Source organism: Triturus cristatus, chromosome 7, assembly GCF_964204655.1.
Source record: "Triturus cristatus chromosome 7, aTriCri1.1, whole genome shotgun sequence".
Lineage (NCBI taxonomy): Eukaryota > Metazoa > Chordata > Amphibia > Caudata > Salamandridae > Triturus > Triturus cristatus.
The window spans coordinates 481178259-481195303 of NC_140590.1; the positions used below are offsets into that span (position 1 = coordinate 481178259).

General features: G+C 43.1%; 1 protein-coding gene across 1 annotated transcript in view; it reads right to left on the bottom strand.

Moving 5' to 3' along the window:
- Window positions 1-17045, bottom strand: part of LOC146809950 (F-box and WD repeat domain containing protein 10B-like) — a 203845-nt gene that overhangs the window by 120852 nt on the left and 65948 nt on the right. The window contains exons 3-5 of the mRNA XM_085616809.1: window positions 15358-15564; window positions 14801-14928; window positions 186-308 (exon numbers count right to left, since the gene is read on the bottom strand). Coding sequence (XP_085472935.1) covers window positions 186-308; window positions 14801-14928; window positions 15358-15564 — 458 coding nt within the window. The remainder of the gene's footprint in view (window positions 1-185; window positions 309-14800; window positions 14929-15357; window positions 15565-17045) is intronic.

The following is a 17045-nucleotide window of genomic DNA, read 5'->3' on the forward strand; positions in this document are numbered from 1 at the left end:
CTCTGAGGTTTTCAAACAACATGCGGTGTAACAATTGTGCACGTTATATGGTCCAATAAAACATTACACCCTCCAGCACCTCTGAATGAGCCTCTTAGACAACTGACCACGAGACTTTCTTGTTTAGCAGCTATTTAAACCGGAACATTGACCACGTTCTGGATTCGGGGTGTGCAATTCCTTACCTTTAGTCTGGCCAGAGACAGATTTTCTATTTTCTGAATTGTATCTCCATCCTCGTCCAATATTGGCACCGGAACTTCGCGGACTTTGGCATAGCAGGCGCTCACTCCCTTCGGGGATGTGCCCTGCAAAAAAAAAATACAACCGATGTCAAGAGCTTTGTGGTATGGTCAGTGCATTATGCGAACTAGGAGCAGCCTTTGCACATCTAACAGAGGTGGACTGGCTTCTGCAGAAAGTAACTTTCAAATAAGCACGTGCCCCTTATTAGACCTGAGTTAATAATGGTTTACTCTCTAGCTGTCACTCACGTCTAGGATAGGGTTAAGCTTCATGGCTGTCATTACATTTAGTGCCCACAACAAACTATGGGCCCGATTCACAAAAGTAATCTGAGACAAAATCCTAACTTTACGACTTTCGGTATTCACAAAATGCATTTAGGAGTACTAAAGTTAGGAATCCTAACTTTAGTACTCCTAAATGCCCTTTGTGAATACCGAAAGTCGTAAAGTTAGGATTTTGTCTCGGATTCCTTTTGTGACTCGGGGCCTAGGTTGTCAGTCAAACGTCTTTATTGCGATCATTATGATCATAAAAGACACAACAGTTAAATACAAAAATAACATTTTTTGTTTAAATTAATTATATCAATAATACACACTATAAAATCACTATTGATTTTAAAAAAGCATATCAATAAGATATTTCAATAAATTCCATTCCATTATAAGACTATTTACTAAAAACAATAGGTTAAAACAAGGATAAAATGCTCAAGGGCGCGGCTCATAACTATTGGTTATTTACTTGCCCCCTTGACCCGTGGATCCATGAGCTAGAGTACAATTTATAAGGCCAAATTTCACAGGGTATTAAAAAACGGTACAGCTTGGGCCTAAGGTGCTAGCATTTGTTCATTAGTCTTCATCTTATTTGCCCTTATACTCCACACCCATCTCAAAAATGTTGCTACGGCAATCACAATATACTCATCTGTGTTTGATATTAGTATTCGGAAGGCCGTGGCACAGGATCGAGTACCCATATTAGAGTAAAGAGCTTTGATCCATTTGGCTCTGGGAGATTTGTACGCCGGACAAACAAAAAATATATGGGGAATTGTCTCAACCTGCACAGGACAAAAAACACATGTATTGCCCGATACACTCTGCCATTTTTGAGTAAAGGCTTTGACCAGGAGAGTACCTACCCGGAACAGGAAATAAAGTTTTTTATCACCCGGTTTGGATATAAAATCCCAGTAATCCTCATATCGGGCCACACATTTGTGCTCCAAAAATAACCTGGTCAGGGAAGAGTTCATATAGTGAGACACTGATTTTACTCTCACCATATTCCAGTATGTTTCTTTGAAAACCGTCTTGGTAGGAAAGGAGTTGCCAACAGGATCCTCCCATAAGTGACTTAACACCATATCTTGTAGTACACTTTTAACTTTTTGTAACCAAAGGATTTTACAAGATACATCGGCTTTAAAGACATCTTTTAGTGCATTAGCATAAACAACCAGCTCCGGGGTGGACCAAAGCCTTCTCCAGAAAGCTGCCGGTCTATATCATGCTGCCTCCTCACACATATAACACCCTAAATCTAAATAAAGGGGTTTCAGGAGTGTAGATTGAGGAAGAACAGCAAGAGCTCTCACAAATTTGTTCTGGGCCACAGTTAGAGAAGTCACATTGTCAAAACCCCACAACTCTGCGCCATATAGAACTGAGGCCCTAACCTTAGTGTTGTAAGTCTGGAGAGCTGGTCCTACCGGCTTGGTCTGAGATAACCTATATTCTTTCCCCAGCACACCAGCGAGTTGAGCATGCTTGAGGGCCATTAAGTCAATTTGGGGTTGCCAATTCAGTTTCCTACCCAAAGTTACCCCAAGATATGTAAAAACATCTGTTTGTTCTAACTTTGTGTTATTCAGATACACATTCCCTCTAATTGATTTATGCTTGTGCAGAACCATAAATTTTGTTTTATCCACATTTATCAGCAGCTCATGGTCTGCACAAAATTCCTCAAATCGATTTAGTGCCCGCTGCAAGCCTTTCTGTGTTTTGGATATAATCAGGGTGTCATCTGCAAACATAAGCAGAGGGACCTTCATGCCTGCAAGAGAGGGAGCATCTGTTGAAAAAGAGGCAAAATAGTTAACAACCCTGTTTATAAATAAACTAAATAGGGTTGGAGCCAGAACACATCCTTGGCGGATTAGGTACTAAAAATCTTTCGGTAACATTACCCTGGGACCCCCACCGTACTTGAGCAAAATATGACTCATGTAACTTAACCACCAGAGATAACAATTCTGGAGGCATGCCCAGATCTTTCAAGGCCCCCCATAGCTTATTCCATGGAACTAAATCAAAAGCAGATTTAAGAACTATAAAGGCATCATAGATCGTACCACCTGCAATAATTGCCACACGCCAGTAAATTATTATAAACCTAAACACTTGATCTATTGTGCTGACGTGTGGACGAAAACTAGCCTGTAAGGGAGACATTATATCATTATCATTGATCCAGGTATGAATACGGCTCAACACTAGCCTGGCCATAATTTTTTGTATCGAGTCAATCAGGCCTATAGGCCTGTAATTACTAGGGTTGGTGCGGTCTCCTTTTTTGTGAATTGTGAGTATTTCTGCGCCACACCATGACTCGGGAATTGGAGCACCACTAGCAATTGCATTTACAAGTGTAAGAATGCCAATTTTCCTTGTCATGTAAAAACAAATCCGGTCCGGGCCTGGGGCTCTTCCTTTAGGTACAGTTTTTAATGCCATTTCCACCTCTGCCCTGTTAACCCCTTCGCTGCGGCGCGAATTCCGCCGCAGTGCTGGGGGGGTTTGGGGTGAGCGCGGCGCCGCCATGCTCATGACGGAACCACGCCGTCATGAGTCACGGGCGAGCTGTGCTCATGACGGCGTGGTTCCGTCATGACTTCACCCACTTGCGCTGATCGCCCGCACAGGTGGGGAAACAGCGCCGCGTGGGCGGAGCGGCCGCCAACGGCCGCAGCATGACGGAACCACTCCGTCATGAGCACACGGCGCCCGTGGCTCATGAAGGAGTGGTTCCGTCAGGAGCATGCAAGGGGTTAAAAACCACAACAAAATCAGACTTATCTATTAGAGGTTGATCTAGGGTGACACTTGTAGAGTTAAATTGGGCCTGGAAATGAAGCACCCACTGTTCGGGGCTACACGATTATGAGGTATTTTACTAACTTCACCACTGCCCCATTTTACAATCTCCCAAAACTTCTGCATACTCTTTTCCTTACTTGCTTGCAGAAGATCACACCATCACTGTTCGTCGGCCTCTTTTTTTGCTTTGAGCTGAATCGCTTTATAAAAAATCCTAGCACTCTTTATATCTGACTGGATTTTCGATTTAATGGCTTTAGACAGATTTTTGTGAGCTACTCTACAAGCCTTATTGTACCATTTGGCAGACTTGGAGGCGACATATCTCTTAGGTTTGCATGGTTTAATAAAAAAGATTTTAAGTTAGCAAACAATTTGTCATGCACCTGTTGAATGTTTTGGTTAATATCTTCCTGAGACTCTAAGTTTGCGAGGACAGTTAATGAGTTCTCAACCTCATTTTTCATCAGCTCCAGTATAGTGCTGTTATCAATTAACATTGGCCATTTTACTCTTCTCATATCTTTTGTGAGAACAACATCCGCAGTAACATGTTCCATCGGGTGTGCCAATGTATATGAATCTTGAAACCGTAAAGATAACATCGGGGGTTATGGTCACTCTCTCATCTCTCACGGACTACCATATCAATGAGTAGAGGCCACAACTCCAGGTTAATAAGGAAGTAGTCTATTCGGTTCCTTTTTAAACCACTGCAATACGTGTAGGAGCCCTTACTGTCAGAGTTTGACATCCCATTCACTGCTCTTAAACCCCTCTCCAAACACAGACTTTTTAATTGGAGGGCTGCCGCTGTCCATTTCCTTATTGGGTCGAGGGTCAAAGCAGGTATGCTCCACTGTGAGTCTTCTTCTTCGCCAAGATAACCATCTTCTGAATCCAATGGCTCAAAACAGCAGTTGAAATCACCAGCAATTACTATACTGCATTTACCTCTATTGTCACCCACAAAGGTATCGAGTAAGGAAACAGTTTCCGACATTATACCTCCCACCGTACGTACCTCTGGCGTATACATTTATCACTAACACATTTGGTTGATAATCAGAGCTTAACTGAATACCCTGTATATATCGAAACTATTAATCGATGATTCCTCAACCCTACACCTGGCATTTTGCCTCACCCAGATTGTTAACCCTCCAGACGGTCTACCTTTTCTGCCTCCAACAGCCGGTTTTGAAAAATTCAAATACCCCGGACGAAATATACTTTCAAGAGACCAAGTCTCCTGGAAGGCCCATATGTCACAATTTTCTATAAAAACCGACCAGTCAGATGAGGCTGTCTTTGAGTGTAACCCTGCTATGTTCCAGGAGGCAAAATCTAGTCCTGGCTTGGCATGATCTGGCATGATGTTGCAGGGGGCCACCTGTGCATAAATTCCTTGTACCCCTGACAACCCATCCAGATCACAAGTAGTCAGAGGAGAGATGAGATCGGTTATTCCATATTCGACAAACCTAACCACTCCTTCCACAGATGCTTTTTGATAAAGTTAAAATCATTCGGAGCGGGACTAATGGTTGTACCATCTATATTAATTTCAGTAGTTTGCTGTGTCGGAGGAAGGGTTTGCTTTGGACATCAATGTACTTTTTCCAAAGGGGAACTTTCATTGTGGGATTCCAGTAAGATATCACCTTTCTGATTCAGGGACTTTGCTGGGGCATTGTATTTTATCCTAATAATAGATGAAGTCAAATGTGATGTTCTTAAGTCGAATGCCACTAGGTTGTCCACTAATTCAGCTGAATTTAGGGTTAGGCATACATAGTCTGTGCTATGGTCAGTTCTCTCAATTCATTGAGCAGCTAGTATATCTTCCCTTATTAATGACCTACAGTTCCTCACATACCGAAGCCACTGGGTGCTTTTGTTAATCAGGGATTGTTCATCTTCCCTGAGTAAACTAGGGTTTTTTTTAAGTACATTTATCAGGTATATTTGGTTTTTCGTACTATAGGGCGAAAATCTTCCTTGTGGTTGATTCGACCTATACATAGTGGGGCCTGAATAACTTCGAGGATACATCGATCTTATATTGGCTTGTTCTCCATAACCCTTATTTCCTTGCCGGGAAGTAAAATGACTATCACGAGATAGTTGGGCGTGAGGATACAAGGTCCCTTTAATAATCAGTGGTGTCTCATTTAAAATTGGGTGGGGGACAATCGATGCAATTTCTACCCCATCCTGAGACCTACCCTTGCTTTCCATACCTAAAGCATCCCCCATGGTTCCCCCAGATGTACATGGTCTAGCGACATTTGAATAATTACCAATATCGGTCATTTGGACCGTATCAGTTACCTTTTCAATCAGGGCCTTCAGGACATTGACAAGTTCTATAAGTACACTAGGCTGTAGTGTCGAACTTGCTTGCTCCGGTCGAATCTCCCTCATGCATGAACAATTACAAATATGTGAAGATGTTGTTTTGTGTGAATCACCCTCAGGGCCTATATCTTCTTGCGATTTAGCCAACACACTTTTCACAACTAGGTTCATTAAGGGAGTAAATCTATTGCTGCATTCTACAATGCACTCCAAATCACTTGCATTTGCTGTTTGCTCGCCAGAAGGTTGAACTGTCGTCTCTCCTAGTACATTCCCCGCTACAGCAGACGCTAACGTACCCTTGTCCACTGATTTTTTAAACATGGCCGGGATAGATATGGAACCTGAGGACATAGATTGGGTTTTGGGGAGAATATGTTGAAAGCTACTAGCACTGTTAGCTGCGTCCAGTGGAGTTATTAAAATCCCTTCACAATCTTTTATCAAGTTGTCTATATGATCCATGACACCATTATTCTTTTTAGATATAGAATTTTTGATTCCTTTTTTGGGCTTTTTTCCCTTCCCCGGTAGTTCCCCTCCCGGAGCTTCAACAGCCTTCCTTTTTCCCATGCTTAACAAACAGGCGATTATATAGTAAGCAATAAGGAAAGTATGACAATTATTTCATGAATAAGTTCACAATTCCACCCAGAATGACAAGCACCCTAGTGCTACAAAATAGAAGCCCAAAGTAAGATCAACAAGATGGCCTGCTATTTGAAATTTCCATCCAATACATTAGTTGGTCAGGAATCGCCAGTTAACGGTGATATGGATGAAACAGGTCTATGCCAAACCAACAGTACCTTTGTGCATCAGTCCTGTAGCCAGCGAACGGGGGGAGGCCCTACCCTGCCTCATCCTGTCGATGACGGGCGCAGGACGGGCCCGCCCTTGGCCCGGGGTTCGCCCGCTCACATCCTGCGCTGCGGGAGGCGAGGCAGGGATTTAAAGCGCCGGCTAGCGCGGGCTGATGATGTGGCTCCTGCCGCGATGTAAGCCGGTCCTAGCAGTCCTCCTCCCTGCTTGGGCAGCAACACGGGCGGTGGTGGTGAATTGGCAGCCACAAGGGTTCCCCCTAGGTTGTCACTTATCTGAGTGATGCTTTACCACCCGATTAACCTCAGCATCCCCTCAGTCTGACTGCTGAATACTGAGTGAAGTTCTAACTATCCGCTCTTACCACAGGGTACCGATTACTGTACTAAAAAAATAATCCAGGAACACTTTGGTCGATTGCACTCACTCCAATGGGCCCCCTCACAAAGTTACCCGTCAGAGCCTATATTTATTTGTCTAGAGTGAATATGTGCACCACCATTTAAGTAACAGTTGTTTATTTCCCCCAGCAAGTTAAAAATATTTAAAATACTTTACTGCATGGTCTATGCAGGATACCTTTTGTTTTGCTTTATAACTGTGCATTATTGTTGAGAGGTGGTCTGGTGGATACATGGCTGACTGCGGAATCAGGACACCCAGGTTCTAAATCCTGCTTTACCACCCGACTCAATTAGAAATACATAAGCATCAATGCGATTTCCCATACCACAACCGAAGCTTGCATATTTATAACTTTTTCATAATTATTATTGTTGAATTATCATTTTGGGGCTGAGGACCAGAAACTGCAAACAGAGAGTCACGTTGGGGTAGAAGGACCTAAGTACAAATAGTAGAATAATGAAAAGTCACCAGTACAAATGCAAATAAAGGCAGAAAATCCAAGGTCGGCAGGAGGTGATGGCCGAAAATGCTCCGGGTGTTGTTTCTGTTATGCAGACTTAGCAAAATGGGAAGCAGGGGTGGGACATATAGTGCTATTCTGATTTATTTCACTATTAATGGACAGCGTGGGCCAAAGGATATGTAATGCTTTGTGCATAAATGGAATGGCACTTTAGAGAAAGGGCTTTGGATCACTTTATGCATTAGTGCTATTTACAGGTCGTCTGCATAGAGAAGGCAGATGGATAACGAGTTGGCTGAATGTTGTTGTTGAGGCAGCAAAGAATCGTTAATTGAGACTTTCGGAAAACCTTACACCAGAATCAGGTGCAGAAATGAGCAGCAACATACTGGAGCCCAGAAGGGTGCACCTCATACATCGTTTGAAAAGATGGGGAATTAGTGAACATCAAAAAGGTGATGGGCACCTCGAAAGAGTAGGAGCCATGTTGGTGCATTAAACTGTGCTATTGAAATAAACCATTGGAAAAAGAAACCTGACACCCGAGGATATGTTAGCTGTAGTACTAGCAAAAGATCGTCTTTCTAAGAGTTAAAAGGATCTCTACAGGAGGTCGTCAGGAAAATGCATTTATTAAAACAAATGCGTATAAGGTTTGCAATTCTGGGAAGACGCGTCCAAATGAAATAGTAAACTGCTATCCCCCAAAAAACGACAAGGCTGCAAAAAATTACATTAGTGACATAAAACAGAGTGAGGGCACAATAGGGAGATGGGTAACAGAACATTGGGAAAGAAGCTGTATAACTTAGCACGTTCAAGATGCAGTCTTCATGGAAATTAGAGATGAATGGCGAAAGCAGCAGAGCAAAAGAACAACCGAGAGCTGGTTGATGCTAACAGCTCCATGAAACTTGTTCAAAAGGAGAGGACACGGCACCCACTCCAACGCAAAAGTGGCACCTGTATGCAGGTCATATGACCTTCAGCCCACAAGCGACTAAGGAGGGGATAACTTATCCTTCCTGTTTCCAAAGCCTACTCATATGAGGGATACTGCGCCCTAGCACCAGTCTGGCACCTGCAGCCAGCACGGTAGAGGTTACGGGGCCATGTGCACGGCGGCCAGCCAATGAAGTAACCACTCCAACCTCCTATCATCCCCTGACACTGAGCATCCATTGCCCAAGCATCCGGGGCAAAAGATAAACAGTTAATCTCCTTTTTGGGTTTGTTAGGGTCTGGAAAGGGTTCAAGGGCCAGAACTACAACACATTGCATGCCATGATCCAACCACTCATATGACATCATGTGCATCATATTCAGTTTAGTTTCAGTTTATTGAACGGTTTTACTGTTTTTGTATACAGCGGTCATTGTGGCACTGTGCTAAGCTACATGTTTATTGAAGCACGTTGTCTTTTATGATTCTTTGTTAATCGAAATAAAGACATAAATAAACATCATATTCATATCACCAGACATCTTCTCCACCATCTCATATAAGTGCAGTGTAAAATTACACTGCATCCACTATCAACAACTCACACAACTTCAGAAAACACTCCATTCAACACATCACGTTGCAAAAAGATTGAACCCAACCCATAAATCGTCCCTCAGGTGTACGACATCATTTCAGTGGTCTTTACCAACCACAAAAACATTCTGCTGAGGTTTCAATTACCCAGGTGACATTTCAACCAAATGCATACCTTCCTAGACCAATTGGACACCACCAACATCAATCTGCTTGTCGTGCAGTCAATACGCACAAAAGGTTACAACTTGAATTTTCCTGCTCCAGCAGCAGAAAGCATTCCTGCCACGGAAACGTTGATTGGACTGACAATGCAGTATAGCATTCAAGCATATACGCTCTGCACCCTCCCACAAAGCACTATTGAAGAAACTGATCAGTTTATTCAAGGACATCTATCGCTACGTGAAACTGATCTCCCTGGAAATGTTATCCAGAGCAGACCCTGACATTGAAACCATGCTATCTGTCTTCAACAGTACGAATGATCTTATACACCCCCATACCTCCAAACGACTGCCTAGAGGTCAAGTCCTCAATGTCGTTACTCATCCAAGATGTTTTCCCAGTCTCCCTCAGTACTGGTCAGACTTCACTCCATCTGAAGGCCAACTTGGATTGTGATGAGCCTGCACCCCTACCCAAACTTCAACTTCATCACCGACCTATGGTAGGTAACCTTCACCAAGCAGCCTTTGCCACGTGGTACATTTACCATGCAGATTTGACCACACTGGTAAGTACCATGAAGGCCTTTTTAAGGTCCTTTACAAAGTGGAGTTTTAGATCACATAAGAACTTGTTTATGTGTATATATGTATATATATATATATCAGAGTACTTTCCAAAGTGGATCCACTGACCCAGGAATGCACCTCAGGGGTCACATATGTACATATATATGTATTATAATGTAAAAGGCATTTCTAAAGTGCACTGCTACTCTGAGGAGCGTCCTGGCGCTCGGCACTACCAGTGGGAAGAAACTGGGAGAAGCCACATCAATCATGCAGAAAAAGCCATGTTTTCAACTTCTTCCGGAACTGGGGACTGAATGAGATGCATTTAACTCCAAAGGGAGTTTATTTCAGAGAGAGTGTCCCAAAAATAACAAGCATTTGCAATGCAATCAGTCTCGCCTTTTGGACCTTATAAGCAGTGCTTAGTTTGAGCCGGTGGTTTCCGATTCTGAGCACCGGCACTTAATCATCAACACCGGTGCTTGAGCACCAGTTAAGGAGACATTCATTTTTGGTAGACTGCTCGGTGGAAAGCGCTTCAATGCCATGTCATGAGTAGCAAGCACTATATAAATGCAAGAATAATAATATACAATAAATTGTTTGTGGATCATGCATGAGGATCGAAGATTTTACCCTGCTTGCTAAGCATGTTCATGTTTGCTTTTATAATATTCTAACTGGGGTAAATGAAAGCAATGACCAGATGTTGACAAGGGCATCAAGACATTCATTTAAACAACGCACTGCAGCCTAAGAGTTGTAGTTCTGCCTCATCTCAACTGAACCGATAATACATAAAACTTTCATCGAAACTGGAAAATTTAATCACATTCACATAAGACATGAAGTTAACTATTGCGATTAGTGATATAATAAAAAATACCAAAGGACAGCGTTAATTTGTTTAAACTAGACAGAACGTGATGTCCCTCTTTTACGATGTAAATATGTCATTTGTTTTTTTAGGTTAGACTGCTCAAAGTGTAGACGCAAGTGGGCTTCAAACCACGTGTTGATCCTCTTCTGCATTCGGCTCGCCACAGGCGGCCTGGTACAAATGCGCGTTTTCAAACAACGATGTCGTAAATGGCAAATATTTAACCAGCCTCATTTTTCAAGAGAAACTAGCAGAGTAGCGCTTGGAAACCTGCTGAGAGCAATTCCGGACAGTGCTATGTAGAGTTGGTCCCCGTGACAGCCGATACTCTGATAGGTGAAGAGGAAATAATGGGGCCTCATTGTTGGAGGGAGGACTGCGAGGCCTGTGACGCCAACCTCTACCCACTGGGCTGGAGACACACTGTATTTTACAACCTCTCTATAGCGCTTGAGTGAGTCTGCCGTGCACTTCTCTTTTATTTGCATTTTTTATGCCGCTTTATACTGTTGAGGGGGGGAATGATACCCAGAGGAGCACTGGTATCATGTCACATCAAGCTTGAGCAAGGGGTTGCGTCACAGTCACCCTCACACATATTAGACACGAAGTCCTTGGACAACTTGAAGCAGAATTTTAGAGACTTTTATCCCAGGTGCTCCTAACTACCGCCACAGCACGGCAGCAGGCAGGCCTCAAACGACTGTTCAAACCAAACCAACAACAACGTACTCCACCAGGGCAGGGCCTCTAAGCCACCCCCAAACTACTGTCACGGCATGGAATCAAAGTAACCCCCATGCGTCAGTAATTATCGTAGGTGACAAAAACACTAAAACAGTGCACCTATAATTAGGAGGTTGTTGTGGGGGTCGGTCGCTTTCGTTTACCTTTGTCACCTCAACGTTCTCAAGCCGGGCTCCTCATCGTGACCAGGACTGCAGTGCAGACAGCGTGGCAATAGCAAGGATAGCACGCACACGCCATGAAGCCAAAACTGGAAAATACAGGATTTAGCCTTTGGACTCCTCCCCCATATCCCAGCAAACCAATCACTTGTAAAACAAGCAACTGTTGCTGGGTCTCTTTGAAGAGGCAAAGGCCACTGCCACACCCCCACTTCTACATCCCTAAGTCGGACTGCCCCGCCCCCGGCCATTGAAATAAATGGAGGGCCTCCAACTCCTCCCTGGGCCCAGCGATTAACGCCCAAAATCAAAATGCTATTCTGGCAGTGAAACATAGGCTGCACCCACCAGTGTGTCGTCACTGCCCTTCTTTTTGGCTTCTGGTCGAAGAAATCTTCGCCCAGCCAAAAAAGCATGCGCAGAGCAAGGGCCATCCTCCTCCAGCTCCTTTAAGAAAACCCCCAATTTGTACATGTTTGTTCACCAAGCACGAGCAGCCAGCACAATTTATTGCTAGCTGCTCAGTGTTCCATCAGGCATTTCTTTTAGTCCGCCAGGGTGGCAGGGCGAAGCACATCTCGCCTGTGGACACCAGCCGTCCCTCTCGATCCCGCCTCTACGTTGGAGTGCAGTTGTCATTAATAAACCAAAACGACCAACAGCTGTGAGCGTTTTGGCCGAAAGCTAAACAAAACCCAGCAATTTCAAAAGAAAATGCTTGGAGCACGTAAAACAAACCAGCATCTGCATATTTACAGACACTACTATTGAGGGGGCGGGTCAGGATAGCCACAGGCTTAGCTATTGAGTAAGTCAACTCTGCGCGACATGGCCCTTTCTCGCTGTATGCAGACAGAAGCAGTGTCACACGGAGCTGACTCATTCTATAGATAAGCCTGTCCCTATCCTGATCCGCCCCCTCAATTGTACTAATTATTACACAACACCCGTCCGTGAACTAATCACCTCAGGAGTCCCTTCGGGCTTCAGCAGGGTTGGATTGGGATCAAAAATCGGCCCGGGCACACCAAAAACAAGCATCAATCTCTTCTCTTTATGGGGCCAAGTGTTTCTAACTAGAAACACATGGCCCCATAAAGATAAGAAAGTGCTTTGCGACAGCAGCATAGCAGGTGACCCAGTCCGATCGGAGGCGTAAGGGCATCAGCACAAAACCCTCATTTCCAATGGCAGGCCACCATTTAGCATTGACGCCAGCCAATGAAAATGAGGGGCGGGTCTTCAAGTCTCCTTCTCAAATCTACTCTCCTACAAAATCTCTCGCCCAGCGATTAACGCTTTGCACTGCAACGCCAGGTGAGACCTAAAAAGGACCTACCCTCTGCTCTGGATTTGCGAATCCGAAGGATTTTGGCCAGAAAATTGTTGGCTGAGCGCAGACACCTGGAGGGAGCAAAAAACACATTGTTGCTCTCAGGTACCCTGCGCCAGACAGATGCACAGCGTGGATAAATAGCAAGGTCTTGAAAAGAATCCTCTTCCTAATAGGCTTAATTCAAATTATAAAAATCATTGGTAAAACAAATAGGTCTCCCCTTTTGGATTCTAAGCAGACCTATTGGCTTTGCCAACTCTTTTAACTGATAATGTTCAGTATCAATAAAAAGCCGTAAAAAAAAGATTTGATGGATACATGTGCATTCATCAAAACGCATGTAACATGTATGTGGCAGGAGACTACTGCAACTTAGCTTCATCACATGTGTTTGTGCATGCGTGACAATGCATATGCATGCGTACCTCATGATGCAGGGGCCATTTTGTTTTAATTTACTTTAACAAGACAGAGGTCGCCAATTTTGGAGCAGTAAATTAAAAAAATATATAAAAAGTGCTCCAAAAAGCCTTTAAAGTTGCAGCTACCAATCCCTCCCAAAAAGAAAGAAATATATATTTGTTTTAAATAGATCTAGATAGGGAGAAAGAGTGGAGCAGCTGGGGATAGGGGGCCATGGTATGATGTAAGCGCTGACGAATGATGGGAGCAGTCATTGTGGGTGGAGGGGGTGGGAGCTACTGAGGGGTGTAAAATAAAAAAAGAAGGCAAAACCGAGCTGAATGGGGAAGAGTGAGGGAGCAACAAACAAGCTGGTGGTATTGGGTCACTGTGGTGGGTTTGAGTGGGGAAGCAGCACACGCTCGACAGTAGAAGAAAATATATGCATTCATTTGGAGTTCTCAAAGAAAAAAGTTATTACCTCAATATAAGGCGGAGCTTACAACGCATGCAACTATAAATAAGCTGCACTCCAGATGAGGTATAAACAAAATTAGAGAAAGGAAAGTCATTGAATAAGAAGTAAGCAAATGGCATGGACAAAAAAGTCGATCAATCCAAAACAATGGGCTGAGCCAAAGCCCACTGAAAGTACTGGTATGCTCCACAATAGTTTCTCCACAACAACAGCTAAAATCTGTTAGGAGACAAGACCTACGAATGGCAAACAAGGCGCCTCATTTACAATGCGTATTAGCTTAAGCTAAGGGGCAGTAGAAGGCGCCAGACCAAAGGATCATTAGGTTTTGCATGGTATCAATGTATCCAAAGTAAGCTCCCCAACAACAGGTGTGACTTAATCTGGTTTCTGATAGAAAAAGCGTTTTAGATAGCTTAGACCTGGGCATGTTTAACTGCACAAAGGTTTCTGAAAAATACATTAGGATCTTGACGTTTTTTTTTGCTAGCGCGGATTAATAACACAGACCCCACTGGAATCATGGGAAGACAAATATTTGACATCGCCACATTACACATAACAATGCTGGAGAATATCAAGAAATGAAGTCTTATCCAAGACATAGAAAATGCATAGGTTTTATTCGCGGATAGTTTAGCGCACCTCTTTGGGTTCAAAATATTATTAGATGTAACAATAGGATAGTCCTAGCATGAATAAAGGCTGATACCACTGTACTTTCAGAACAAAAGATGAAACTATTGCCTTAGGTATGTGGGCGCTCAAAGTTTTTCCTAGGTGTATTTAGAATGGGGTAGTACAATCTGCAATCTCTACAAATTCAGTAAGATAAAATTGCCAGCAAAGGTGGTGCGATTAATGTAGTCAATGGGATGGCAAGTGGGATATGTTAGGCGTTTCTCTACCCCAGAATGTTGCAGTTATGTGAAACGTGAATCATACTTTTTGGTAGATAGGTCAAGTTGATCATAATGTGCATTTGTTTAAATCTATAAACACATAGCTGTTCTCTGTAAATTTCCTGTGGAGTCACGTCCCCCAGCTTACAGGGGAAGAAGAGCAATGTCCCCATAAGTATCAATCATGACCCTTATCGCAGGTACCTGCAGGATCATGGCTTCATCCTGGACCAAACTTTGGACCACCTTGTCCCTCCTGACCTCTTCTGCCAGGTACCGCCAGTGGAGACTCACTTTGAAGCAATTCAGAAGAGATTTCACATCCAAGAGTCCTTAATAAGAAAACGAAAGTGGCTTATCAACACAGTAGAATTTTAGTTCAATTGGCAATTAACAGTGCTCTTAAGCACTCCCTTTTTTCTAGTTGAAGTGATGAAAATGATGTCCCTCAGAAGAAGGAAAAGTGCAGACACTTTATTCCTGTACAACTATTATAAATTAAAGAAATGTAAAGATGTTCATAGCACCACCATAAGAGATTTGAACAGGTCCATGAAATAGGCATCGCGCCTTAGTTTTACTTTTCCTGGTAAAAGATTAAAGAAGGGGAGTTCTCATTGATCCCTTGAGAGGGGAATAGAAATAGCAGTTGGTTTTCTGAGGAGGAAGAGGATCAGCTTGAGGAGACAGAAATACAACTGATAGATAAGTGGTCTGTGAAGCAATAGTTCCCCTACTAGGCACTGTCAAAGATAACTCACCCAAGATGCTTTTGGAAAGATGGACCGGAAGACATCTGATAAAGTCCTTGTACTTGCTGACTCCTGATGAGGATTGAAATGAAGTTGGAACAAGCATTAAGGCAGGGTCTTCCAAGGAGATGGTGGATGGTCCTGGTGCCTTGTCATCTATCATCAATGGCTCTTGCGGAGAGGACCAGAAATGGGCCTGCTGGGACCTGGAAGTACCTGAGACAAGGCAGCACTATTAATACAAAACCAACTAAACTCCTGTGCAGCTTTAATACAAAGAGAACTTCACTCACTGATGGTGCAAATGATGACCACGTCCATTGTAATATCATAAGTATTCTGATCTTTTGAAGTCTACTAACCTGAAAAGGGTCTCCAAGAGAAATGTTATGATTCAAACCCACAGATTCCATTCCCAACCTGCAATCCTTCTGTATCTACCCATCCTTCTCATGGAATTCACCCCAGATTTTTTTAAAGGATCAATATCACTTCAATAAATTGTGAATAGACAAAACTGCTATTTATTGTACTTCCTGGAGGAAGAACTTTTTTGAGGGACTAGTTCAGTATAAGGACAAATATACTGCATGTGTTTGATACTAGACTTGCACCTTGTTCAACTGTAGCATTTGAAGGCTTCCATTTTATACAAAGAAGGGCCATATCTATTCACTATCTTTGCACTGATTTTGCTGATCCTCAAAAGGTATCCCTACCTGCAACATACAAAATGATTCCTTGGACTGTTAAGGTACAAAGCATTGTTCATTACTATATAAGTACATATTTCCTAAAATTTCGTAATTCACATATTTTGATGTTTAAAGTTCTCAAATATGTGTTCCATTCTGGGCATCTACTGATCATCTCATGTTGTAAGAACCTAGCAGCAATTATGGGGAGCTCCATTTAATATCTCTATGACAGCTATAGAAATTGAAAACTTCCTTCATCCACTCATGATGGTCCAATAGGGAGTGCTATGTCTCTCCATACCCTCTTTTTTCGTTAATATCTGCTTTAAACATACTGTGTTCCCTATGTCTGGTACCATTGATAAGCAGATTAGATGCAGAATTTCATGTTCAACCTCATCTGTCATAAACCTAACGACAAACCAGCCTTGTTGACCAAAATCTGACCTCATCACTGCAGTCTCAGTTAGGTACATGCAGATCTTCTTCATTGGATACTTCAAACTTTCAGTCTGTGCATCCACCGAGATCGTGAAAGATTCACTTCTTTTCCTACTGGCCAAAGCAGATAATTATCATCTCATCCTGCGGCCTACCCATTCCATCGGGAACGTCTTGGACCTCGAGGACAACTCTGGGATCATCCTCACATGCGACATAACACAAGTAAAGAAAACTAACTATGCTGCATGCTACACACATCTCTCCTCCACTGAAGTGAGTTAAAGCTATCAAAGATGATGATTAGATTGTTCAAGCACTTCCTGACAGGTATTCTTAACAACAGTCTGATGTCCCTAGTGGCAACTGGTGACCCCAACACCACAATCAAGCACCTGCTCAAGGATGTCAATGCCTCTGTCTGATGATAACAGCTTGCTAGTAATCCAGTTTTAAAAGAAAACTGCCTCGGCACCAATGTACAGCCAGGAATTACCCTATAACAGCAGAACTGCAGTCCATACTGAGGCAAAAAGGACTGACAACTTAAAAGGCTCT